This window comes from Verticillium alfalfae, genomic scaffold (genome assembly GCF_000150825.1).
Source record: "Verticillium alfalfae VaMs.102 supercont1.3 genomic scaffold, whole genome shotgun sequence".
Classification (NCBI taxonomy): Eukaryota; Fungi; Ascomycota; class Sordariomycetes; order Glomerellales; family Plectosphaerellaceae; genus Verticillium; species Verticillium alfalfae.
The window spans coordinates 2,254,308-2,280,104 of record NW_003315036.1 but is presented as its reverse complement, the minus strand read 5'-3'; the positions used below and the strand labels follow the sequence as shown (position 1 = coordinate 2,280,104).

Below are 25,797 nucleotides of genomic sequence, written 5' to 3'. Positions count from 1 at the left end.
CGCACAGCAGCGGCTAGAGCACCAACCTGATCCGCCGGTAAACCAGCCTCGATCGCTGGCCCGGCGATGTTTGATGGGATGGTCGTCGAGAGTCGGTTAGCCAGGATGGTCGTATAAACGGCGACCGCGACGGAACCTCCTGCTGACCGGATCGATGCCAAGAGACCCGACGCAAGGCCGATGTCTGCCGGCTTACAATACAGAGGTGCCAGGGCCAGAGCTGCTAATTCAATAAAACCAACAAAGAAAGGACCGATGATGGTCAGGGCGATTCCAGTGTTCTTCGTCTCAGGGGTCAGGGACGCTAAAGCGCCTACGAAGCCCACCATGGCGAACGTCGAGAAGATGATCCAGTACCGGACATTGCCTCCCCACTTGACGATGGCGCCAGCTACAATTTGCCCGAGTGCTGTAGAGCTCGCCACGGTGGTCTGCAACAAGTGAGCTTCGGCCCTTCACGGCAAGCTGGAGCACTTACGGAAAGCCATCCAGCGTATGTGATATCTCGCGTGTACAGTGCCTGAACTTGTTGAGGCCAGAGCAGGACAGCCGAGTAGTAAAACATCTACCACTGTCAGAATATTTTAATCATGCATGAACATGTCCCACTCACACTTGCGACGGTCGCACATATGACCAGGCTGAACCAGCCACGATTAAGGAAGAACTTGATCGGGATGGCAGGATATTTCAGGTCCGCATAGCCCTCCCAAAAGAATAGCGCCACAAGGAGACTCGCGCCGATGATCAGGCTCGAAATCGTTGCTGCTGATTTCCAGGGGTACATGTTGCCACCCCAGGAGACACCCATCAAGAGAAGGGTCAGACCCGCCGTCCATAGGAAGATCCCGAGATCTACTCATCGATTAGCTATCTATGCATCAGCAAGATATCCAGACAAACTTACAGTCAAGTTCCCTCATCAGCTGTCTTTTAGTCTTACGCTCGTGCAATAGATCGAACGTGGGCGGGTGATAGAAACAGTACAGCAAAATGATTGTTAAGCCAACGCAGATAATATTGATGTAGAAGCACCAGCGCCACCCAAGGCTAGGTGTGTTCACGAACTTGCGGGCTATCATCGAGTCAGCCCGATCGTTGTATGATGGCATGCAGAACATACCGATGATGGGACCAAAGGTGGCGATGGGCGCATTGGTTAGGAAGACAAACGAAAGCACCATGGGTCGGTATTTGTTTGGCACCAGCTCGCCGATAGCTACGTTGAAGCTGAGTTGCACAGTCTCTCCGACACCTAGGCCATGTAAGCCAATGAATCGCGCTGTACGGAAAGAGAGCGACTCACCGTATATCGCGGCACCGACGATGAGGCTGTTAACATTCGGCGCAGCTGCACAAACTATGATTCCGATTAGGGCTACACAGTTTCCGCCGATAAAAAACCATCTTCGACCGAAGAGATCTGAAAGGCGACCGAGAATGGTGTAGCAGAAAGAAAGGCCGAGGGTCCTGGCGATATTGACCCATGAGATGTAGGGGCTCGGTCCTTCGATAGTCAGTACTTCTGAATGTACTCAGTGCCAATGTCAATACACTTACCAATGTCGGCGTTGATGTACGTCAGGACATTAGTTGGCAAGATAAGAAAGATGTAGGCGGAAATTGCTGAAAGACAGAAACCCTAGATCAATTAAAAAGAGCTTTGATGTGCAATGCGCCGGCTCGACCAACCGTCATGCAGCCAATGAACCGAGGAGAGTAAAAATAGCCAGGAGGCAGGTTGTCCCCCAGAGCCTCAGAGCGTATGGAAGATGCATCATCTCGCACTACAATGCTTCCGTCACCTGCTCTCTCAACCTCATGCGCCGACTCGACTTTGTTGACATGCATTGCAAATGAATTAGTTACTTGAATTTGATTAAACAAGAGGATTCGTAGGAGCACTTGAGGAAACCAAGCACATCAGTTTATAATATACCCACGCCTCTTGTACGAAACTGTTTTGGCAATGCGAGAGACAACACAAAAGATCGAACACTGCCGTTGGTGCTTTGCTACGAGATGGAGTGAGCAAGCCACAGACTGCGGAAAAGTAGGCGACTGGTCACGAACCAGACCACTCATGCTGAGATGCCCATGCTGGGCGCCAACCCCGCCGGACCCTGGGGACTACGGGTAGAAGTCCTTCAGCGGGGAAAAGCGAAGCAGGGCATTCGTCTCACGTTGTATGAAACTGCGGGTTTTCGGGGTCCAGGATCAATCCGAGCCACACTGAATCATTAGCTCGAACGGCCGCTAATCTCTGTCTGAAATGGTGCTCTGCTAGTAATGTACCATACTGTTTTTTTGTCAATTTTCATCATGCAAGCATTGGCACATAATCGGATGTGCTGTTACGAAGCCTGAGACTAGCTAACGCGGCCGGCTGCATCAACGCATCCGCGCGTTCCACGAGGACAACATAATATTAGGCTGCACATCGCTTCATTGTGTATGGATGACTAGCTTCGGAAAAACCAGGCTCTCACAGTCTACTACCTTTCCAAATAGGCTCTCGCTTTTCTGCGAAGGCTTGTAGTCCCTCGATTATGTTTTCTCCTCTTTGCAACTCCGCAAATTCCCTCTCTAGTGTGATAGTGACAGCCCCCTCCACGGGTGCTGTTTCCCATCCTTGTCGGAGCCCAGCTCTTGTGCAGATGATGGCATCGGGACTGTTGACAGCGATCATAGTTGCGTAACGAACGGCCTCTTCGATGAGGCTTTCTCGAGACACAACCTTGTTCACTATGCCCCATGCCTCCATCTCCCTGGCCGTGACATTTCTTCCGGTCAAGGCAAATTCGCTTGCTCTCTGGAGGCCGATAGTCCGTATCAAGCGAGGTAGCGCACCTCCAATTGCTGCAATGCCTCGCTTGACTTCCGGCAGTCCAAAGACGGCCTCCTCAGCCGCAATGACCAGGTCACAATTGACCACGAACTCGCAGCCGCCCCCCATGGCGAGGCCGTTGACTGCTGCGATGACGGGTTTCTTGCCCAGGCGACGACTCAATGGGGTGAACGCGGGCGCATTGCCCATTCTCTTGCTGGGGTCAGCATTGCTGTCCATGCTGTTGTTCCAATCCTTGAGGTCGGCGCCTGCAGAGAACGCGCGGCCCGTACCAGTGATAATGGCGACGGAGAGTGTTGGCTCGTCATCAAACCACTTCCAGATGGCATCCATCTCCCACTGAGCCGCAGTTGACATAGCGTTGAGGGCCGCAGGCCGGTTCATGCGGATGAGGACGATACGAGGGGCCGGAAACGTCAGAACGAGGAAGGTTGGTGTCAATGGAGGAGGAGCCTTGGTCATATGCTGAGAGGCCATCGTGAGCGAGATGATACAAGTGGTGAAGCAATAAGTGTTCAGTTTCCGACCAAGTTCCAAGCAAGGAAGAAACTCATTGAATTAATTCGTACACATTGACACATCAGCTCCCCCCCCCCATCCAACCTTGGCATGGCGGTTACTGTTCGGCACATTTGACCAACTCGGACCCTTGCCTTCGCACTGAGCCTGCTGCCAGGACTCCGCCGAGGAGAGTGCCGAGACAGCCGTGGACTGATTTTAACCGAACTGAAGCTGTCCGAATCCTATGCGAAGGCTCATCCTCTAACCCGATGGGAACTGCTTCGCGTGGCTAACATACTCCGAGCGTGATATGGCCATCACCCTGGTCTACCCCGCATATTCCACTGACATGCATACGAAATCTGGGGGAGGGGCAACGATCGACCATGACGCTAATGAATCATGGCTGAGACGGGGACCTTTGACGGGTAATGAAAGGAAGAATGCCAGGATGGCAATCAACGACCATCCTATGTTTTCAGTGTGGATGCATTTGTCGTCTGAAAGATATGTGGGAGGCTTTACAAAGCCAGGAAGAAAACTATCAACGCATCAAATCTGACTGTCGCGAACCCCTTTCCAGACATACATCCCAACTTTTGACAGCCGTTGGAACCAACTGCCGCAAATCAGCCGCCTACTCTCTATCCACGTCCTTTCGCCAGCTGCGATGACAGCGCCCCGTACCAGGAACCCTGTACCGTCATGGATCGAAACCCCTTATCCTCACCTCACTCACTGTAACGTCGATTTCCCACGCCCTCATGTCTTACTTGTCACCATCAACCGCGCTCGGCAAATGAATTGCCTGCCAATCACTGCGACTCTTGAGCTCGGTCACTTTTGGAAGTGGTACGATGCCGAGCCTGGGCTCCGCTGCGCCGTCTTCACCGGTGCTGGTGACCAGGCCTTTTGCTCCGGTATGGATCTCAAGGAACGCGGCGACATGGTGCGGACGGGCGATATCGCCTTTGAGTACCCGTCTGGCCAATTCGCCGGCATGAGCAATCGCACGGGCAAGAAACCAATCGTCGTCGCGTGCAACGGCCACGCTCATGGTGGGGGCTTCGAGGCACTGCTGAACGCAGATGTCATCTTCGCGTCGGAGAACGCAACTTTCAGGCTGCCAGAGGTCTTGAGAGGAGTTTCGGCGTTGGCGGGGGCACTTCCAAGGGCCATGCTATTGTTCGGGAATCATCGGACAATGGATCTGATCCTGACTGGAAGGCAAATGAGTGTTGAAGAGGCTGAGCGGTGGGGGCTTGTCAAGGAGATTGTACCGCAGGGCAAGTTGCTGAGTAGAGCTTTGACCTATGCTGAAGAGCTTGCGAGTCTGAGTCCAGATAGCGTTATTATTTCGCGCCTGGCGGCAAGAGAAGTTTGGGAAACGGGGGTCAGTAGGGCCACGATGAGGGGACAGGAGTTGTGGGCGGACAAGATGTTGAGAGGACCGAACGCTGACGAAGGGTTGAATGCATACAAGGAGAAGAGACAACCTAAATGGGTGCCCTCGCACCTTTAAACAGAAATCGCAGCACCAGTTCATGCCAGGCTCAAAACATACGTGAGGTCGATCACAAATTCATTACACTAGACTTGACCTTGCAATCGTCATGATAAGTTTCCAGTTGAATTCGAGAAAATAATCCAGTAGCACAAAATGGGGGGGGGTTTCTTCACATAGAGATCAAATACGCTAAAATCATGACTTCATAAGCCTCCCTAGTCCGAGTGAGACACTGCTATGCTGGTGGAAATGCTTAGCCGCCCGTGCCTCGACCAGTTGAACTCCTCATCGTCGTCGTAAAATTACAGCTTGGTATCTCGCTGGAGTATTTTTGCGAACCCGTTGGATCTGTGGGCACTGTTTAGCACATCATCAAGTCACGTCAAGCTGATCAGCAACTTACAAGGCAACCCTTCCGTCCTCCTTGACCACCGTCTCAAATAAGATGAGGTCAAAATTACCTTCATTGCCCATTCGCCACATACGGGTCTCAAGAGTGTCTCCTGGGTAAACAACACTCTTGAATCGCGCACCAAAAGACTTGAATCTTCTTGGGTCTGACCCACCCATCTCTCGCAGCAGCCCCTGCGCCGCTATGTTCCACGTGCCAAGCCCATGCAAGATCGATCCCTTGAAACCAGCCCTCTTCCCAAACTCCTCGTCTGCGTGCATGGGATTGTAATCGCCGCACAGCCGATACAGCAAAGCTGTTGTCTCGCTCGTATGATACACATGCACGGCGTCCGGTGTCGTAGCAGGGATGCTGAATGCCGACTTCGTCGGCCCCCTCGGCCCACCGTATCCGCCCTGACCGATGCCGAATGCTGTGCTCGCCATTTTCGTGTACTCAACCCCCGTGTTGGCGTCTACAAGTGTCTGTTCCGCCTCGAGAATCATGGCGCCACCTTTATCGTAGACGCCGATGACGCGGCCGCGCACCTCAAGGTCGAGGCCGTCTGAGGAGACAGGCAGTTGCCGCAAGACCGTAATGGCGCGCTCGCCATCTACAGAACGTTGAGCATCGAACGGCGGAACGCCTGGAACGCCGCCTGTCGTTGTGCGCGCGATGAAGTCGAAGATATCCTGGTCTGTCTGCTTGAAGGCGAGGTTGATGGGGAAGGTCGGGAACGCGGCGAAGGCGGGGTGAAGCTCGTATAAGAAGTGTAGCGAGTCCTTGGGAACGCCGATCGCATTGGCCTGTCTATGGTGTTAGCTGTTCGGAACTTTTGGTGATAGTGGGGTTTCTTCATGGGCGTCCGAGTCACTAGGCCTGTACTCACGAAGAGAAGAACATCGCGCCGGTTGTAGCTGCACTTGATGGGAGGATATTTGTAGCCAGTTGCCTTTCGAAAGTCAACGTTGTCGTAACGGCCTGATGCGTTCTTGGTGGGCTCGTCGGTGGTGTTGACTGACATGATCGGTGACGTGGGATGAAGGGGGCGGTCTAGGAGCTTATGATTTCAGTGGTGGGGTGACTCAGATCGCATCGCATGATTGAGTGCCGACAGGGCCCGGAGCAAGGGAATCTGGGACGGCCTGTTATGAGCTTGCTGCTCGTGTGACTCCGGCTTCCCCAGAGTAGCCTCGGTTGCATGTCCCGCTGGCTCGGTCCCCCATCCCCGGGCATTCAACGGGTTTAACGCAAGGGGATTGAACCGGATAACGGTCACCAGGGGGGGAGGCATTATAGCGTCAGGTGGTCGGTCTGCTTTCGTGCTAAAGACAACCGAGGCCGGTAGTGCCATCTATTGTTCTCACTTCAGCACTCGCGGTGCTCAATGTCGGCGTGTCTGAACGGGCAATCTCGGGTCGTGTCAGTCTGCTTTCGATGTGATGCACTAATTGAGGCGCCTCACGCATAAAATTTGGGCCGACTGGTGTCTTTGAGTTCCTTGTCGTGTTGGCTGGCTCTAGGTTCACAGTTTTGGCCGGCCGGCATTGGCCGCTAACATCTTCCTCCGCTGTGCTTCATTCTGGACAAGCTCAGTTGGCATCTCGATGACTCGGGCCCTGACAAACTCGCCCATACTTTTGGCAAATCCGTCGAGCACATTGCTGCTGCTCACTCCGTCCTGTAAAATGCCCTTGATGACAAAGTGCACCGCCTGCAAGTTGACAAACTCGCACCTCTCGATATGATACCTATCGTCCCAGTCATCCCCTAGCAATTCCTTGACACGTTGGCTTGTCAAGTAGCCTTGAAGCCATGCATATGCACTTTCATCTCTGACCCAGAAACCGATGTTCGCGTTTCCTCCTTTGTCACCGCTTCTTGCCAAAACGAGGTCTCCCAGCGGTCGTCGCGTCATCCCGGGAGGGAAGATCTTGGCCATCATTGAGGACGACGCGGCACTTTTCGGCTCATCAGTCGGCTGTGTCGGGGCTTGAACACAGTCCTTTGCGTCTCTCGCAGGTATTAATACGGCATCTTTCTTTCCGTCGATGAAATGCACCGCCATTGGGACCTTATCCTGCTGCACCAACGCCGGAAAGTACTTGACATACGGCCTTGGTACCAAGGTCCGCCAATCCATACCCGCGTGGAATCCGCAGAAACCTTGAAGACCGTTGTAGAACACGGCGCGCTTGAAGTCGTCAAAGGCCTCAGCCCGAGAGCCCTGCGCAAAGATGCGGAACTGCACGGTTGCAGCTGCTTGCGAGCGCGGATCATGCTGTGCAGTGCCGTACTTTTCAATCGTGAATGTCGTAAAGGCGGATCGATCAATGGTCTTGAGGACTTGGGTTTTGAGTACATTGAACTTGAAATCCGTGTCAAGTCCTGCAGCATAGATAGAGATCTCAGCTTGGAAGCCCCCAAGTAGACACACCGCAAGCTTGGCTGTCAGCGGCGGCGGAAGGCCTTTGATGTTGCTGAGACGTACGCGGTCAGTGCCGACTTGCGTGAGTTTGACACCGTGATTGTTAGCAATGACATCAGGGTTGAGGTATATTGGCCCTTGGATCTCGTACAACAGTTGTGCTTTGCATGTGTCGACAGTGACAATGCCGTTTGAGCCTTCAGGCTTTGTGATAACGACACCACCTTCGCTGTCGATCTCGGCAATCGGCCACCCCAATCTCTGCATGTCCAGGAGTTCGCGTTGACCGCAATAGTTGCCGCCCGTGACGTATGGACCGCATTCAATGAGATGACCAGCCATGAGGCTGCCGGCCAACGCATTATAGTCTGTTGCCTTCCACCCGTGCCACCAGGCCGCGAGGCCCATAACCGGTGAAGCATCTGTGCATCTCCCGCATATGACAATGTCCGCACCTTCGGCCAGAGCCCTGACGATGCCAGCATATCCAGTGTAGACATTCGCAGCCAGCAACTTCTCGTTCTCAAGACGTAGCTGCACGCCTGGTTGATCCAGGTGAGGAATTGTCCCAAAGCCGCCACTGCGAACTTTCTCTGTAACATCATCGCCGCTTACCCACGCAATCTTCAAGTTGTGGATTCCGATACTCTGAAGATAGGCGTCTGTCTTCTCCGCCAGACCTCGGGGGTTGAGCGCTCCACCATCGTGCACAATCTTGATACGCTTCTTGGCGACGAGTCGCGCTGCATCACCGTTGTGCCAGGCAATCTGCTCAAGAAAATTCGGTTCATAGCCTGACGCAGGATCTTTCTGAAGCTCTATGGCTTTCCACGCGATGTTGAACTCAGCAAGGTAGTCGGCAGTGATGGCGTCGACCTGACCATGCTTCGCGAGGCGATATATCTGGTCAATGCCATCATTAATTGCCCCAGAGCAGTTGCCGATGCGAATGGGTCGATGGAACATGGTGGCAATTTCGATGATCTCAGAGGAGAGTTTGCTGACTCCCGAGTCTTGTTGTGACAGGAGCCATAAATCGTTCGCGGTCTCCGTGTCGTGTCATGGAAGCACCTTTCGAGCGCGAGGTTCGCAAGGCCACTACGGATGCATTGCCTTCAAGCCAACTACTAGAGTGATCCTTGGCCGCCGCACACGCCTTGGGTGGCGCCTTCGTCAGTTGTGACAGTGGTGCGGAGTCGCTTTTCCATGGTCATCAGACAACGAAAGGGGGTTAAGAGGCGTGAACGCGGGGTAGCACTAATGATTCAGAATGGCACCTGGAGATCACCCAGGGTCTCTTGTGCAGAAACCCTGATTCTGCTATGGCGAGGAATATGACTGAGTATCGGGTCAAAGGATTATTGGCATGGTTAGCTAGCTGCCGGGGAATTGTTCCGTGCCTGTCCTGCATCACGGCTGTCATCAACCTCTGATCATCTTTGGTTTCTAATGGTAAGAGTCCAACGAAAGGCTGTGTCAGAGGCCGTGGCTAACTTTTGCCCCTGGATGCCATTGCGACAATACCTACATTCACCACATACATATCTTCCTTGAGTAGCATGCTCCGGCACTGATTGTAATTAATCAACAGTGCATTTAATCTGTCAAAATGAAAATCTACAAGTCATCCGACATCAACATTCCCAGGGACCTCAATCTTACTGAGCTATTGCACACCACAGCTTTTCCCATTCCCGAATCACACCTCATTGCATCCGATAGCCTCACCAACAGAAGTACGACTCTGGGGGAGCTCCGAGATCGAGCTGGTCGTCTCGCAAAAGGGCTGTACGACCAATTGAACCCACCAGACCAAGCACGCTGGGCCATCGTGCTACCAAACAGCGTAGACTTTCTCGAGATATTCCATGCTATCCTGTGGACCGGTGGTGTAGTCTGTCCTGTAAATCATGCCTTACGGTATTCAGAAATAGGTCAAGGGCTCGCAGTCGCCCGCCCGCATTTTGTTGTTGCATATGGGGCTGTTGTCCATGTGGTCGAACAGGCTCTCGATTTCGCCGCCGAGATACTCGTCAAAGAAAAGGGGAGTTGGACTCGGCCTCGTGTAATTTCTATCGTTCTTCCTGCTCCCGGACTGAAACACATATCGTCCGATTTTATCGCCGCGACGCGTCTTCCGGTTCCGCACTTCGACGATACGTCAATCCGTCTTGCCTCCATCCATCTCTCCTCGGGAACAACAGGTCAGCCCAAAGGCGTCGAGCTCACTCACCAAAACTTTGTCGCAAACGTCTTGCAGCTTCTCGCCTTCGATACGCCGGGGGGGCACAAGATGTTCCATCCGGCCGCGCGCACGGTTGCCTTCACGCCATGGGCCCATATTGCGAACACAACAGCGCCACTGTTCCTCGGGCCTTACGCAGGCATGCTTCACCATGCGATGCCAATTTACAACTTGGAGCAATTCGCCAGACTGGTTGGCTCCGTCCAAGCCACGTCGTTCCAGGGCGTTCCAAGTGTTGTCCTGGCCTTGGCAGACTCGGACGTGACAGCGAAATACGACTTCTCCGCTGCACGCGTCATAGCTGTTGGCGGTGCGCCGCTCAAGAAAGCTCAGCTCGAGAAGCTCCTGGCTCGAGCGCCATGGCGGCTTTGTCAAGCCTATGGCATGACGGAAGCAGCCGGATACGTCGCTTATCAGGAATATGACGAGGTTCTATATGACGGATGCACAGGTAAGTTGTTGCCCGGAATCGAGGCGTGTCTCAAACAGGAGGGAGGGGTGGAAGATGTGCCAGATGGGGAAACAGGAGAACTGTGGCTGCGTGGACCCAATATTTCGAGAGCATATGCATTCGATGCTGAGGCAAACGAACGGGCCTTTCCGATGCCAGGGTGGTACAACACTGGCGACGTGTGCCGCATAGATGAGCAAGGAAGAGTATCCATTGTTGGGCGAACTAAGGACCTTATCAAGTATAAGGGATTCCAAGTGAGCCCTGCAGAGCTTGAGGTGTATGTGAACTCCCACCCGCTGGTAGCTGAGGGGGGTGTTGGGGCGCTTTGGGATGATGGCCAACTCACGGAGTTGCCCGCAGCATGGGTGGTACTCAAGGATACAGAAAATCTCTTGTCTGAAGAGGAGGAACAACAAGTGTTGAGAGACGTGCAATTTGTTGTCGATGGTCAAGTCAGCGGATACAAAAAGCTTCGCGGCGGGGTATGGCTCGTTGACAAACTACCCAAGAACGCTACAGGCAAGATTTTGAGGAAAAAGCTGATTCACATGACTGATGGAATGTGTTCGTTAAAGTTAGGAAACCGACACATCACTTCCAAGTTATAGATAATCAATCATAGCCACGTACTTGCATTGTCTGCTTCCCAGTGCTACATATGGATGGCCCTTGAGCGCCCAAATAGGTTCATGATGCTGCCCTTTGGGTCACTTTCGAGAATGTAAGATTTGGCATATATTCTGTTGGTAGTCGATGGCTGCTCTACTTCCCAATCATTTGCTCAGCGCATTGCCAGATATCCTAAGGTGACGTAACATGTGTGTGATGACGACAGCCTAGTCTTTGACTCCCGTTCTTAAGGTAAAAGCCATCGATGAAAGGCAATGGTTTTTCAAGTGGTACGTTGCCAAACCAGCGTCGATATCTGATGACTAGCACGTCTTTTTCGGGGTTAAGCATTGGCATACATTCATCGTATCTACAGAGGCCCAAACTTCGGCATAGAACTACAGAACGATTGATGCGGTCAAGTATCATTGTGGGTAGGGTATGGGAGGATGACGCCATTTGTTTGCCCGTGAGATGGTGCCAGCCGGGTAAGCAAATGCGAGAGGTTTGGAGAATTGCGGGGAATATTGCATCAACCAGGCCTCTTAAACTACATGGCATCCTGTGGAGCGGAGTTCGTAGGAGCGGGAAGAAAGAAAACTTGGAATAATTCAACAATAATTGCACGATGGCCACCCTCAGCAAGCGCAAGTTTGTCATCGCGATTATGCCAACAGAGTCAGTGGCGAAACGCGACAAGGCAAGCACCTACCCTACAGGCCTTGCTCCTACAAAGAAGGCATACCCTCTGACCATGACAGTTTATCAACAAACTAGCCAAATACGCCCATGAGGCCCAGGTAAACGAAGATGGGACGCTGAAATATGCCGTTCTTACATCGCGCGACATTGCTAGGGAGACAGACATCTGGGTGGTTGAGGAGTGCGTTCGCGCCCAAGCCACAACCAAGCAGGCAATATCACTGACAGAATATGCGAAGATACGTTAACGAGGCTGCTTTCGACCACCACATGTCTCTTCCCTCTGTCAACGCCATGCGGGCCTGGATAGGTGAAAACGTTGGACCAAAGCCTCCGACGATGCATATCCTCACGTACCCATCAGATTCATTTCAATTCTCGCGGCAACAGGTCAATGAGCATACCGACCCTTGGATCATCATCGCGGAACTCAATTACATGGTTGGAGGTGTTGGGACGTCCCTTCCATATTGGCAGGCTGTTGTGGATCAAGGCCGCGAGGAGGAAGTGGGCACTTTGGTTTACGGCATATTGAAGGATGAAGGCACTGTTGAAAGGTTGTTCACAATGGAGGCCTATGAGAGCGAGGCATACCTGAAAGATATCCATGTCAAAAGTGATGCTATCGCGGCAAGCATCAGGGACACGAAACATTTGCGCACTAGCATCGAATGGTCATTTCTCAGGCTGGTGGCAGGTTTCTTACACAAGTAGATGAGAGAAAAGTAGAAGAGCCATAGTCACCAATTCACTCCCTGCACCTCGTTTAAGGAAGGCCCTCAAGAGCTTTGTGTGGTCTTCGGTCCACTCAATCTCGCCATCATTATTTTGAAGACAGTACTACCTGCCAGCTGCCGTTTGATAGAAGAGAAGACCAGGCTCGTGATCGACAAGCAACTGATTCATTCCGACGAGATCAGGGTTCAACCGAGTCAAAGGTTGATGTGGAGTCAACTTAGGGCGATCGAGGTAAATCTTCCCCCGAAGCCCGGGAACGATACCCGCCAGCACCCCAAATACCTTTTGACGGGTACTGAATCATTAGTACACTACAGCGAGACACGCACGATTCAGCAGTGTTTCCCCGCTACTCGGGGGCACCCTTACGAATGGATACGAATCACAGGGCTCAATATAAATGGTTCGGATGTCGAGTATTTATGTACTAGATCGTGAGCCACTATCGCTTGTATGTATTTAAATTCCCAAAACTTGCAATAGAACCGGATCAAAAACATCAATTGAAAGCTGCAATACAATCACTCCGGATTACATAATTTGATTCACGAATTCCACGCAATGGCACCAAGCGCAACCAACAATGGCCATCGTGAGACAAACGGGCATGTTGCCAAGCGGCCCATCAACATCGCAGGTTGCTCTGGAGGTCAGTCTCGTTTATCAGAAGTTCGATGTGAGAAACCAGCCCTAACACCCTCAGGTGTCTACGATCGCAAAAGAGCTATTCATGACATGGCAAAGAATGAAGACGTTGATGTCATTACCGGCGATTGGATGTCTGAGTGTAATATGACTCTCCGCGGCTCCGACAAGCGTGACAGACTCGCCCAGAAAAAGATGTCTTCTGGCTCGACCGTCGTCGCCAAGGGATACGAGCCGTACTTTTTGGACGAATTGGACCCTGCGATTCCTCATCTCGCGAGCCGGGGAATTAAAATTGCTGTCAACGCCGGAGCAAGTGACGTCCATGGCCTCGCTTTGGCTGTCAAGGAGCTGATCATGAAACACGGCGTCGACCTGAAGGTTGGCGTGGTGGATGGCGATGATGTGACTGACGCTGTCCTGGATCTGTATCAAAAGGGTGAAATGCCATACCTCATTTCACATGTCAAAACAAATACTAACAAGTTGAAGGCGAAACGTTTCCCAATCTCCCTGCGAATAAACCTATCCAAGAGTGGGGGTTCGACCCCGTTTGTGCACAATGCTATCTCGGTGGCACAGGCATTGCCGAATGCTTCAGAAATGGCGCAGACATCGTACTTTGTGGACGGGTCGCAGATGCTTCAGTGACAGTCGGTGCTGCTATGTGGTGGCATGGCTGGACACGCGAAAACTTGACCGAGCTGGCGGGTGCGCTAATGATTGGACATATCATCGAGTGCAGCACCTATGCCACAGGCGGCTACTACTCTGGTTTCAAGGACCTGGAGGGTAAGGACACGGATATGGGATGTAAGTTTTGTTTACTGGCCATTTGACCATCGCTGACATGTGCGAGATCCCATCGCTGCCATCGACGAAAAAGGAGAGGCCATTATCACCATGGAGAAAGGCAAACATGGTCTGGTCAATACGCAGACTGTCGCTAGTCAGCTCCTGTACGAGATTCAGGGACCTTTGTATTACAACTCGGATGTCACAGCCTCCATCGAAGACATGTATCTCCAGGAAATCGGCGAGAATGCCGTGCACGTCTCAGGCGTGAAGGGTTTACCACCTCCTTCTACGACGAAAGGTAAATCATGCGTTGGCAGGATCAGAACATGACTAACTTGAGCAGTCGGTATCACAGCCAAGGGCGGCTGGCAAGCCGAGTTTCACTTCTACCTAACGGGACTTGATATTGCTGAGAAAGCCGCAATGGTTGAGCGCCAGACTAGGGCACTCATGGGTCACCATATCAAGCGCTTCTCCTGTTTAAAATTCATGGTGGCCGGAAATGTCCCCTCTGATCCGCAATCTCAGGAAGAAGCCACTGTGATATGCGAATTTTCGCCCAGACGCGCGACCCGGATCTGCTTTCGGGAAATAACTTTGTCGATTCGGATCGTGGCTCCTTCGCGCGATTTTGTATCGAGAACCTTCTTCAGGGTTATCCGGGTAGCACAATGGCGCCAGACATGCGCACAGCCATCGGAAGGCCATTTTTTGAATACTGGGTCAGCCTGCTGCCACAAAAATTCGTGAATGAGACGGTGCATCTGCCAGACGGTAGGGTCCTGGACATCCCGTCACCGGTGGTGACAAGAGAGTATGCGCGCGAGCAACCCAGTTACGAGACCGAGTCCCCTGCCAACCTTGAGGATTTTGGGCCGACGACAAGGGGCCCCATCGGCTGGGTGGCCATGGGACGTTCTGGCGACAAGAGTTCCAATTGCAACATGGGCCTATTTGTTCGCCACGACGACGAATGGAATTGGCTGAGGACCATCATGACCACTAAACAGTTGAGAAGTATGTTGGGTAAGGATGATGTTGGAAACCAGATCGATCGATGTGAGTTCCCTAACATTCGAGCGGTTCACTTCTTGTTGAAGGATCATCTGGACCGTGGTTTCAACTCCACCAGCAGCTTTGACAGCCTAGGGAAGAACCTGTGCGAATATATTCGGGCGAAGCATGTAGATATTCCAAACATGTTCTTGGAGCGAGGAAGGATTTAGCAGGCTATGAAGTATTGAATGAGTTTCAGAAGCAAGAAATCCCTATTCATACATGACCAATCAAGGCGAGCTTGGCCACCCGTAAATGACAACGCCGGCACTGCATCCCACAATGTTCTTTCCTTATTGCCATCGATGCAGTGATCATGTATTCTCGCAATTTAATTTTACACATGAGCCTCCTAAAGTTTATCCTAGCTCTGGACTTCACAAGGTTTTCCCGGTGAAATGTTCAATTTTGATCTTCCCATGACATAGGAATGGCCGCAGATTTCTTTAAAACGCAGTGTCCTAGACCTTTCATCATGCTGGAGAGCTCGGCACAGGCAACGACAACTGAGATACCCAAAACCATCATCATGTACAGTGCTATAATCTTTGGCATTGCTGCTGCTGTGTTCGTGGCGCCCGAGTCTACACTGGCGTCCCTGACGTCCGGTGACCAAATTGCGCGCGTCCAGCTTGGCCCTAGCGACCTCCGTCATCTCAATACTGTAGCAAGAGCCAGGATCCTTCGGGTGAGCACCGCAGGACTTGCTGGTATCGTTCCGCGTTAACATCTGCAGCCTAATAGGTCCTTCTTCGACTTGACGGATCTCATTGACCCTTCGCTAGCAGACCTCCAAGATGTGGACCAGGACTACCCTACGAGGATGGTTCAACAGCGAGAGACGCGGAACCTCATCCGCGGCATTGACATGGAGAGAATCGCCAACAACATGGAGGCTTTGGTCACGTTTCAGAACCGATATTACCAATCGGAGCATGGTGTCGCTGCCTCGGAGTGGATCTACCAGGAGATCAAAAGGTTACCCGGCGTGATGAAATTGGGTCGCTTTAGGCACAGCTGGCCACAGAACAGCATCGAAATACAGATCTCAGAAGGGAGAAGCAAGAAGAGAAAGACTATCATTGTCGGAGCTCATCTCGATGCAAGCAACAAGTTTGTCGCAGAGAGCGAGCGGGATACAGCAAGAGCTCCCGGTGCAAGTAAGTCTGATGCCACCCCAAAAAGATTGAATACTGAGCGGCTGCAGACAGCAATGCATCAGGCGTCGTTGTTCTTCTCGAGGCCTTAAACCTCCTTCTACGTAATCACAAACTTTCGGACTTCAAGAATCGTGTTGTTTTTCAATTCTACGCTGCTGGAGACGCCGGGCTGAAGGGCAGCCTGGACATCTTTCAGCAGTACAAGAACCAAAACATATCAGTCGCCGCCATGTTGAATCAAGACATGGCGGGATCCTTCCTGTCGGAACAGAGCCTACCAGACTATTTCAACATCGTCAGCACAGGCACCTACGATCCTCTAAATGGCTTTCTAAAGCGAGTGATTCGCGAGGTAAGATGTATGATAGAACCCTCACAACGTAGAGCTGACCAACGCAGTACTGTTCTATCTTCTGGGTCGAGACGGGGGGTGGCTTTGCAGGCTCTGATCATGCTGCCGCAACAAAGTATGGATATCCTGCTGCTCATGTCTCTGACAGTGCCTTTATACAGAACCCATGGAAGGGCTCTGAGTCAGATACCCTGGATAAGATTCGTATTAGCCACCTCGTTGAACACGTCAAGCTCGTCCTCGGATATGTGTTTGAGCTTGGGTTCGCGGACCTCTGACGTAAAGGAAAAGGCCAAATCCTCACAATAACAATATCGCTGAAAGAATAAACATTCTCTACAGAAGAATTCCTTAGTTGTTTGGTGGGTATTCTGAAAGATTAGACTCTGGTGGAGGGTGGGGCAAGCTGGTGCGAGACCGAAACCTATGTGAGTCGCGGTGTTAGGATGTGATGATTTGACTATCTCCTGATCATAGAAAGGCGATTGCACATACCATCACTGTCCTCGGTGAATATGACACTTTCATGCTGCAATTGAATGTTTACGGCTTTCAAAGATATCGCAATTGTTTGTTACATGTTTCTTCTGCTGATTCTGGAGGATGTGATACTAAGACCCAATCTTGATTACAGCTTCACTACAAACTCACTTGCACACAATATCTACATCTGCCCACGGCGAGATCAAAAGGCAGATCTCTCATGGTGTGTGTTTGGCATGTAGTTTTAAATGCAAGATAGCGTAAAGGCAGCCGTTTGAAATGCTGTTGGTTCTTCTCTCAGATAGGTGGCTTAGACGAACATCATGGGACTGAATTGAATATCCGTGGAAGCAAGATAATTCACAAGTATTCGAGCGTGTGTCTGCGACAATAATGTCTCGTTCAAACATTTCCCTGGAGTATGGGCGAGGATCGTGAAAAATGACTAATCGCAACTTATATGTGGGTGAAGTATAAAAGGGTGGAGATTTCCTCCATTCGTGTGCTCGCTATTCAGTCACCTCCTAAAAAAGCATTTGCGCAAGTCAGATCAGCGCGATGAAATTGTAATTGATCCTCAAACATTCTGTCTCGAATTCAGTAGTTCAAGTGGCAAAAGTAGACGACCAGGACAAGATTCGAACTTGCGCCTCCGGAGAGATACCCTTAGCAGGGGTACGTGTTAACCACTCCACCACCTGGCCAATACATGATCCAATGGATTGATGACAACCCCAGATTCTACAGGTGTTCATATTGTTTGATAACCGAGGCAAGCCCTAAGTCAAGTCTTTTGGGCGGGGTGAGTGGAGGGGTCAAGTGGATTTCGTTCTGCGCGATATGCAGGGCGAAAGTTCTTAGGACCAGGCGGTGGAGCAATGTCTTCCATGAACGGCTACAGCCATGCAACCCTACAAATCAAATGTATCGGTACTCTGCAAAATGCAGACTTATTGCAGCGGCTTTGAGTGAGTTCTCGCGCCGCGTGATATTTAAGGCTCTTTTTTCATTGCTATGCCAGAGTATTAGAGCGATTGGGTGAGAATGGTGAGGGCGTCTTCATGAGTGATATCCACTGTTGAATATCAGGTATACGGTAGGAACTCGTGTGAGATCTAGCCCTCAGCACCTAGGAAGACCCTATGTAGCCTTTACAGTCCTGGCCTACCTTGCTCCTTGACTCTGTAACTGCCTCTTGGCACAGTTGCCGTACTCCAGCCCAGGGCTTTACTCCCTAGACATTATAGATGGTGCATTTTCTCAACAGGGACCTTGGCCTTTAAGTTGTTCTGCCATACCAAGCTTTTTGTCGTTATACCATCAAAGCGGTGGAACGAGCAGAGCAAACCCGTCTTCAGTAAGTGATATCCGTAGTCAACTCATACTTATGGGGCGAGGATGCCCCTGATTTCTGACCCTCCGCAGTCCTCATGTCCGCACTCCCTTGGTCTCAGGCTTCTGAAAAAGCCTTCCAAGCCCCCCTGATACCTGACTCAGTAGGTGCCTCTTGACAGATAATTCTTCACTAGATGACTACACGGACACTGTTGGTTCCCACAACAGCCAGGAATACAAACATGTCATGCCTGTAGGCCATGTTTCTTCCAGTCGCATGCGTGGCGGGATATGCAAAATAAGGGTTACGAGGGCGAGATAGAGCTCACATAACGACAGGCTGGAGCCTAAGAAGCCCCGGACCCGAGTTTCTGATAGTAGGAGCACCTAAAGGACAATGCCTGTGACATACCTTTTCAGTGCACTTCCTATGTCCTCTGGTCAACGAAAAAGAACTCTATATACCTCCTGCCGGACCTCGTTCTGCTCATTGAGCCATCTTCTGGTAGAAAGCACGGATCTCTTCATATTGCCTCGTCGTGAATAGTGATGGCTTCCGACATACCGATCGCGAAAGCTCGAGGCACGACCAGCTCAACCGACTTTTGTTCAAACTCGCCTCGATACAAGAGGTTCTCTTGCGTTTGAAGGCGTGCTGTGTGACTTGAGACCTCATACTATAGTCACAGCCCTTCCTTGACACCCGCCCCCAGATAAGGTGGCTTCTCTAATACCGTCCACGTAGGAGGAGCTTGTTGATATTGAACGACCTGAAGTAGGTCTTGTCTCAGAGTTGAAAGAAGTTCCTGTCTATCCATGGGAGCTATGTAATGACGGCCAAGGCCCAACTGGTTGTCTCGGTTTCAGCTACGACGGCTGAAATAGTCTCACTGGCGAGTCGCTGCAGCATTTTCTCGCTTTCCGAAAGTTTCGATTGGAGAAATCTGGCACGGACTGTTGCACGCTTATACTGGATACCGGCGCAACGATCAGACTATGTCCCATGGACGCGGTTGGGGATCTCGATATACACGTCCGAATGAGCAGTGCCACAACTTCCGGGAAATTACCAACACAACATTCGCCCCAGGCAGTTGCTGAGCCTGTACATGGAAACAATCGATACACATAAACTGACTTTGATTTTCGCCTGCCGGAGGTTTGGCCTTCAAGCTTGCTATGACATACTCCATTTCTCGAGTACCTGGGGCAGATCAAAGCAGATACACATGTTTTTAAATGCAGGCCTCGCGACAGCGGATCAAGCTTCAAGCTGACTGACAAACACACTACAAAGCAACAAATATTGATGCCAGAGCATTAATTGAAAGCATTGGGGTATCTCAATTGTCTATGTAAAGAAAAGGCTGCAACACAATCCCTGCCTACCTCCTCGTTGCCCGGCCCAGGTGCTAAGACCTAAGCAAGACCCGTGTATCCAAAACAAAGTTCAACTTCGTTATCGTCCCTCCATCAGAAGACATTGAGATCGATTATCGTATCCGGGCCGAGGAGTGGTTGGTTGGCCTGGCCTCAGTACATCTCGTTGGAAGGAGGGCCAGCGTAGTTCTTGTGGCCCCAGATGACGTACCACACGGCCGAGACCAGAGTTGCAAAGACAAAGACGACGGGGGCGTAGTTGACCGTGGTCAGAGTGACAGGGATGGTGGCAGGCATGCAGAAGAGGGGCATGGCGAGGGCGGACCAAGCTGGACAGTGTTAGCATTGCGAAGGGGAAGATGTATTGGAAACAGGCACGTGGCACATACCGAGAGCAATGATGTTGGCAGCAACGCCAAACTTGCCGAGGCTGAACTTGGCGTCCTTGACAGCACGGCGGCCGGTGAACAAGTTGATGGCAATGGGAGTGGCGTAAGCGGCAGTCAGAGAAATGACACCGACACCAGAGAAGGCGTTGAAGGCAGCCGATGAGCCGAACCACAGAAGGCCAAGCAGGATCTGAACGACCATCGAGAGCATCATGGCGTTGAAAGGAACATCGAGCTTAGGGTGGATGGTCTTCCACCAGCGGGAGCCCGGAATGGCGCCGTCACGGGCGAAAGCCCATGTGCAGCGAGAGGCAGCGGTGGTGCAGCCAATGCCGCAAAGGAGCGCGAGGACAAGGAGAGGCACGCAGAGGCCGATAGCCGCACCAGGGGAGCCGACGGCGGACTTGATGATGGCGGGCACGGGCTGCTGGGCGAGGACGAGCTCGCTGATGTCGGGCATGACGAAGACGAGGGGAATGAGGAAGAGGAGGCCAGCGAAAGTGTTGATGAAGATGGTGGCAACCATGGCCTTGGGAACCTGGGTTGAGGGGTCGCGAACCTCCTCGCACATGGAAATGATCATGCCCGTAGACGAGGTGGCGTAACCGGCGTGGAGAAGACCGACCATGAAAGCCCAGCCATCAGGCCATCCGGAGGTGGGCTCGAAGTGGGTGAAGACGAATTCAGCATCGCGACGACCGCCCTTGGCCATGACAAGAACAGTGATGATAATGGCAAGGACACCAGCGAAGGTCCAGAAGACGGCGGCAGTCTGAGGGCAGGTTAGTGAAATGCATCAACCAAAAGCTAAGACAGCTGATATGGCGTGATAGGCGAGGAACATACGTCAAGGACGGGAAGCCAACGGTTGCCGAGGGCTGACACGAGGTTGCAAAGAATCGTGATACCCAAGAAAATCAGGTACAGCTGATAGTTCTCGTACTGGAAGATACCGACACCAGGTTCGGACTCGAACACGTTGATGCAGCCGACAAAGAACAAGCTGGTGCCGAAGTTAACGGCCAGAGTGATGGTAATGTTGCCCACGACATAAGCCCAACCACAGATCCAACTGGCAACACGACGCCAAGAAGCGGGTGCGAGCATGAAGGCCTGGTAGTAGACACCTGGTCACGAGCAGTCAGCAATGATCACGATTGGAAGCGCTCGATAAAAGGCGGCATTGAATCGCCCACAACACGAGCACTCAACGAAGCGATTACGGAGGGAGAGTTAGTACCTCCGGCAGTGGGATAAACACTGGTGATCTCTCCGAGAGAGGCAGCGACACAGACGATGATCATGGAAACAGCGAGCCAGCCCCAAATGATAGTGACGGGACCACCACCGACAAGAGGGTAGTAAAGCGTGGTAGAGAGACCGTAGGGGATAGAGGCGAGGACGAAGGACATGAAGGCAACCTGCTTGGTGGAGCGGTTGCGCGACAGCTCAGGCTTGTAGCCGAGAGACTCGAGGACGTTGTCGGCGGTGCCGTCGACGCCCGAGACGCGGCGGTGCATGTCGAAAGAGCTCTTTTTGCCGCCGTTGGTGCCGTTCTCGTAACCGGAGGAATACATGTCACGACCATATTGATCGGCGTATGGGTCGCGAGCGCCCGGGTCCTGAGAGAGGACGTGAGACATGGTGAATGGTGACGACTGGATTGGCCTGGGTGAGATGGTGGTGTGTCGCTCTGTAGAGGGAGAGGAGACAAAGAGACGATACACGAGCTCAGCTCTGCGTGTCAATTGGCATGCGGCAGGCTGTTGTCGAAGGGAGGGATGGGCGATCGAAGGAGGGGAGGGGCTGTCGATGTCGGCTCGAAATGTGATGGGGAAGAGGAGAGGAATGGGCTTGAGTAGCGAGGATGGGCAAGGCGGAGATGATAAGCAAACAGACTCTGCGTCTCGGGTTGACAAGCACCTCAAGCTGCACACTACGTCGGGAACGGTAGCAGAGAGGTGGGCGAAATGACGTCCGAGGATCACGGCGCACCGACTGGGCGAGATGGGGCATAGGTCGGACGCTCGGCAGCATGATGGAGCCAGGGTGGACATGCAGGACCGAGTCGGCAAGGCCGTGATCCTTGTGGTACGGCAGCCTAGATGGGGAAGCTTGGGATAGGCTTGGCTTTCAAGCTATCCTGAAAGGCGACCCTCCCCCTCGTTCAGATATGAAGCAGGCCAGAGGAGGCTATACCCTTTGAGGCATCAAGGCCCGCCGACTGCTGTAGCCTGCGTCGCGATACGTCGCAATGATAGGACGGTTGGTCTCAATGGCGCCGAGCTGACGGGAAAGCTGAGCCCAGGATGGCACGAAGGGTGTCTCTTTGGGTTGTCTGGCTGGCTGACCAGAGCCAACGTGACCTGGGTAACACGTTACCAGCCAGGTGGTTTGTAGACAAACGGAAAAAAACTCAATCGCTTGCAGCTAGACTCTTCTTCGATTGTATGGATTTCGGATGAGGCTTTACTATGAGAGCATCTCTGTTTACCTATGCTCGGCCTGGGCTCGAGACCCCTGCCAGTCACACCTGCTCGCCTTCAGGTTCGGCCTTGGTACCATTCCAAGACAGTCAACACGAGCGTGCCTTGAGCGCCAGGCATCTTTCTCGCATGAAGCGTGTCTCGTCTTGTTCACAGCCCGTCGCAAAGCGACTGAATCGTGCGCGCAGTATCAGGACCGGGGGCCACGCGCAAGGTTCTGGTAGCGTGCCATCCGTTTGATGAAGAGTTTTAGCACGCTGCTGATTGGCGACAGACGCTCTAGCTTGGAGAGGCGAGGGAAATGGGACTTGCCACAATGCCAATTGACTCCCTGTCCGGCGGGTCGCGATCAGCTGCTCTCCTACTGCAAGCGACCTAGCTCCCTGCCTTAGCGACTCGGTGGTTGCATCAAGCCAAGGGACATTAAGTACGTAAGAGTATCCTAGGCGCATGTTTTGCCTGTTGAAAGACTTCAGGGAGACTCAGGGGTTCTCTGGTGGGTGGACCACGCGTGAGAATGTGTATGACGTACAATTTGAATCCGCGGGGCCTTACTCTCGTTCGCTTGCTTCCATATTGGCGCGGCGCCCAAGACCCATCTCCTGTCAGAAAAAGCACATGCTGTTGGTGGTTGCCAAATGGCGAGAGTCTTGGGAACACGATGGCCACTGGGGCCCCCGCGATATCACAAAAAGGGGCCCACCAGCTGCGACGCCTTTCCTAAGTGAGAAGAGCCCGGCGCCTCATCTTGTTCATCGGATTCATCAATTTCATCGAACACTTGTCGAAGATGTTGGTTGTTCAAGCTTCAATTTGTTCGGCCTTGAGCATCGACATCGGGGCTGTCCCCGAACCATTATGGCGCCAACCATGCACCTTGACCAGGCTGTCCCAGGCCCTGCATGCCGCCACCAGGTCGCGCCCCAGGCATGTGCCACGAGTCTGTGCCGCCATTTATACTCTGTGCGTTGCATCTTGGCTTCTGCCCGGTCCGCGTGAGGCTTGCTCTGCTGCGACCCCCTAAAAGCGCTGATCCGTGTTCGTCGGTGCAGCCTTCCATCGTGGTTCGAGAATCCTGTCACCTGTCCCAAAGGGGACCCTTAAATATGTCGATCAGGGTGTATTGCATCCCATGTTCTTCTTCTTCTTCTTCTTCTTCTTCCTTAAGTCTGCCTTCACTGCGCTCTCCACATGCAACTGCCTTGTCAATCCAGGAGATGAACTTTCGGCGACGGGGATGTGCCCCTCATCCATCGGAACTGCATGATACTTGTCAGGGGATTTTCCCAGTGTGTTGCAGCATGTGCAGCCTTGGCTCCTAGCGCGTTTGCCGGGGCAGCCAGCCGGCAAGCCTCGTTGCCTCGGTGGCCCGTGATGGTCACCATTCAACACAGCATCTGCTATCGCTTGGCATTGGGGAACGGTAGAGAAGGGGACTGGAAGGGATGGGGGGGGGCACATGAATACAACGTCCCACTGCCGCGCGACGGGACAGTAGCGGACGTTGGTGCGGCTGGCCATTGGATCGTACAAATCTGCAACCTCGTGTTGGTTGGCTCGAAACCCAGTAATCATGCGGCTCGGGGTTTCTCTTTCGGGTCTCCAATGCTTCCTACTGTTTCCCCCTTTCCGTCCACTCATCTCACCGGCAAGGGCCAAACCTTGGCGGGTCCTGGTACTTGACTCGAACATTTGTTGGCGTTGCGGACCTCGACACAATTCGGATTGGCGGCCTCATTTGCGCCACTGGAAATCCCGCAGGCTACTGCTGTGGGGTTTACATAACATGACGGGGTGCCATCGACGAGGGGGTTTGTCAATTGCCCATTTATTGCGGGTATGTGTCGCGTGGTAAAGCCTCACGGTAAGAAACTTCATGACAGCGGATACAGATGGGGCTCGAGAGTCTCCATGTCGGATGTGCGATCCGTCTCTACGTCATTCTTCAAACCGACAATTGATGAAAAGCTCTGTTGCGTCTCTGACCACCCGAATCTGAAAGCCAGCTCTAAGTGGTGATGACGACGCTTGCCACAACCACAAGTCATGCTACTTGGCAAATGTTTTACCCACTGATAGCTGCGTCTATCAGCTTTCCAATGTGTAAACGCTGACACAAGACATTTTTGCATTCCATAGGCACGCCATTCTGCATGGATCGTTCCACTGTCAGTCCTACCTGGATTAAACGTCGCCCAAAGCCTCAAACTCTAGGGTCAAAGAGTTCTAGGAGAGTAAATGGGGCCTGCACTTTCAATAGCGGTGCCTCTGGTCTCTAAGCGTAAACCTTTCATCCTGGCGTACTGCGTGTGAATTCTTGTGTCTTGGTCCGAAGACTGAGCGTTGTGCGTGGTGATTGTAACTTAACGACGGTGATGTAAGTTATCGCTGGAGGCTCTCTGGTGAACCGTGTCTGATCCTGAGTTCGTGATCCCTTGCATTGGTACATCGCATCCTTAGATGTACTCCAGTGAATGGTGTCTATTTATTGTGGAATGGACATGCCACACCCCTTTCAATGACTCTCTTCTGAACTACTGCAAGCCAAGGCCGACAGAGACGCTATCAGCAATACATGGCCGCATGCGAAGTATTCCAACGGCCGCCTCGGAGATGAGAGCACATTGATCTCGCTTTGTAGACTCCAAGACAATCAACATACGTTTACCAAGAAAGATCCAAGCCTGATTCGGCAATGACGGCATGGCTCCGCCAGACAGACGCAGGCCACGATGGCTTCGAGTCAGTCGCGCAGAAAGGCCCGCCAGCGGAGCCTGCTCGCCTTGAACAAGACCCACGTTTCAGACATCGACCCCATCAGCGCATTTCACATATCGTGGAGAGGCCATGCAAATGGGGCAGCCGTTTGTGGAGGATCAGGGTCCCGTGCCATACTGTCGTTGGCTGCATGACGTAATTATCTGAAGGGTAGGGCTTAAATGGGGGGTCCTAGAAATCATATATGGAATTTGAAGGGTGATCAGACAAAGGTCTGACGCCTTTATACAGCTGCATCACTTGACGCATGTTGCGAGGCCACACCGCAAGAAGAGATGATAGAAATTGGTTCCGACTAGAGACAAATGTTTTGCGGCGCTGATCTGACTATTGATAATGATATGTAACGAGTTGGTGTGCAAGAAACCGAATTCAAAAAGGAAATGACAATGGCACATCATGTTGATGCGCATCCGGAGCCCGTCAGAAGAGCTTGAGAAGATCATTGTAGAGGGTGTGTTGACTGCCGGCAGAATCTGTGTCGTTTAATTTCATCCGCGCATTGGTCGTTG

At 52.3% G+C, this 25,797-nt stretch overlaps 8 protein-coding genes and 1 non-coding gene across 9 annotated transcripts in view; 3 read left to right on the top strand and 6 right to left on the bottom strand.

Moving 5' to 3' along the window:
- The window catches only part of VDBG_03213 (trichothecene efflux pump), a gene marked incomplete at both ends in the record, with an annotated part of 2,209 nt that extends 358 nt beyond the window's left edge, over positions 1 to 1,851 (bottom strand). Inside the window, 7 exons of the mRNA XM_003007028.1 lie at positions 27 to 417; positions 479 to 525; positions 614 to 858; positions 908 to 1,219; positions 1,307 to 1,525; positions 1,561 to 1,642; positions 1,789 to 1,851. Of these exons, the coding sequence (XP_003007074.1) occupies positions 27 to 417; positions 479 to 525; positions 614 to 858; positions 908 to 1,219; positions 1,307 to 1,525; positions 1,561 to 1,642; positions 1,789 to 1,851 (1,359 nt within the window). The remainder of the gene's footprint in view (positions 1 to 26; positions 418 to 478; positions 526 to 613; positions 859 to 907; positions 1,220 to 1,306; positions 1,526 to 1,560; positions 1,643 to 1,788) is intronic.
- A 634-nt stretch (positions 1,852 to 2,485) lies between these two features.
- VDBG_03212 (carnitinyl-CoA dehydratase) lies at positions 2,486 to 3,325 on the bottom strand (the record flags this gene model as incomplete). The annotated part of the gene is made up of 1 exon (XM_003007027.1): positions 2,486 to 3,325. The coding sequence occupies one exon, from the start codon at positions 3,323 to 3,325 to the stop codon at positions 2,486 to 2,488; it is 840 nt and encodes a 279-aa protein (XP_003007073.1).
- Positions 3,326 to 4,019: 694 nt separating this feature from the next.
- On the top strand, positions 4,020 to 4,871 carry VDBG_03211 (carnitinyl-CoA dehydratase; the record flags this gene model as incomplete). The annotated part of the gene is made up of 1 exon (XM_003007026.1): positions 4,020 to 4,871. The coding sequence occupies one exon, from the start codon at positions 4,020 to 4,022 to the stop codon at positions 4,869 to 4,871; it is 852 nt and encodes a 283-aa protein (XP_003007072.1).
- Positions 4,872 to 5,158: 287 nt separating this feature from the next.
- Positions 5,159 to 6,248, bottom strand: VDBG_03210 (peroxisomal multifunctional enzyme; the record flags this gene model as incomplete). The annotated part of the gene is made up of 3 exons (XM_003007025.1): positions 5,159 to 5,204; positions 5,260 to 6,053; positions 6,137 to 6,248. 2 exons carry the CDS (start codon positions 5,691 to 5,693, stop codon positions 5,159 to 5,161), a joined length of 480 nt encoding a protein of 159 aa, XP_003007071.1.
- Positions 6,249 to 6,772: 524 nt separating this feature from the next.
- On the bottom strand, positions 6,773 to 8,641 carry VDBG_03209 (conserved hypothetical protein; the record flags this gene model as incomplete). Its single annotated transcript, XM_003007024.1, has 1 exon — positions 6,773 to 8,641. One exon carries the CDS (start codon positions 8,639 to 8,641, stop codon positions 6,773 to 6,775), a length of 1,869 nt encoding a protein of 622 aa, XP_003007070.1.
- Positions 8,642 to 9,284: 643 nt separating this feature from the next.
- VDBG_03208 (4-coumarate-CoA ligase) lies at positions 9,285 to 12,399 on the top strand (the record flags this gene model as incomplete). The annotated part of the gene is made up of 3 exons (XM_003007023.1): positions 9,285 to 10,938; positions 11,761 to 11,866; positions 11,925 to 12,399. The coding sequence occupies 3 exons, from the start codon at positions 9,285 to 9,287 to the stop codon at positions 12,397 to 12,399; spliced, it is 2,235 nt and encodes a 744-aa protein (XP_003007069.1).
- A 585-nt stretch (positions 12,400 to 12,984) lies between these two features.
- Positions 12,985 to 16,615, top strand: VDBG_03207 (conserved hypothetical protein; the record flags this gene model as incomplete). The annotated part of the gene is made up of 8 exons (XM_003007022.1): positions 12,985 to 13,507; positions 13,928 to 14,164; positions 14,395 to 14,883; positions 15,351 to 15,632; positions 15,708 to 15,900; positions 15,968 to 16,082; positions 16,210 to 16,434; positions 16,583 to 16,615. The coding sequence occupies 8 exons, from the start codon at positions 12,985 to 12,987 to the stop codon at positions 16,613 to 16,615; spliced, it is 2,097 nt and encodes a 698-aa protein (XP_003007068.1).
- Positions 16,616 to 17,540: 925 nt separating this feature from the next.
- Positions 17,541 to 17,621, bottom strand: VDBG_15066. The gene has a single exon. It is a non-coding gene; the product is annotated as a tRNA-Ser (tRNA).
- A 2,164-nt stretch (positions 17,622 to 19,785) lies between these two features.
- Positions 19,786 to 21,664, bottom strand: VDBG_03206 (polyamine transporter TPO5; the record flags this gene model as incomplete). The annotated part of the gene is made up of 4 exons (XM_003007021.1): positions 19,786 to 19,961; positions 20,022 to 20,793; positions 20,868 to 21,148; positions 21,262 to 21,664. 4 exons carry the CDS (start codon positions 21,662 to 21,664, stop codon positions 19,786 to 19,788), a joined length of 1,632 nt encoding a protein of 543 aa, XP_003007067.1.
- Positions 21,665 to 25,797: the final 4,133 nt, after the last annotated feature.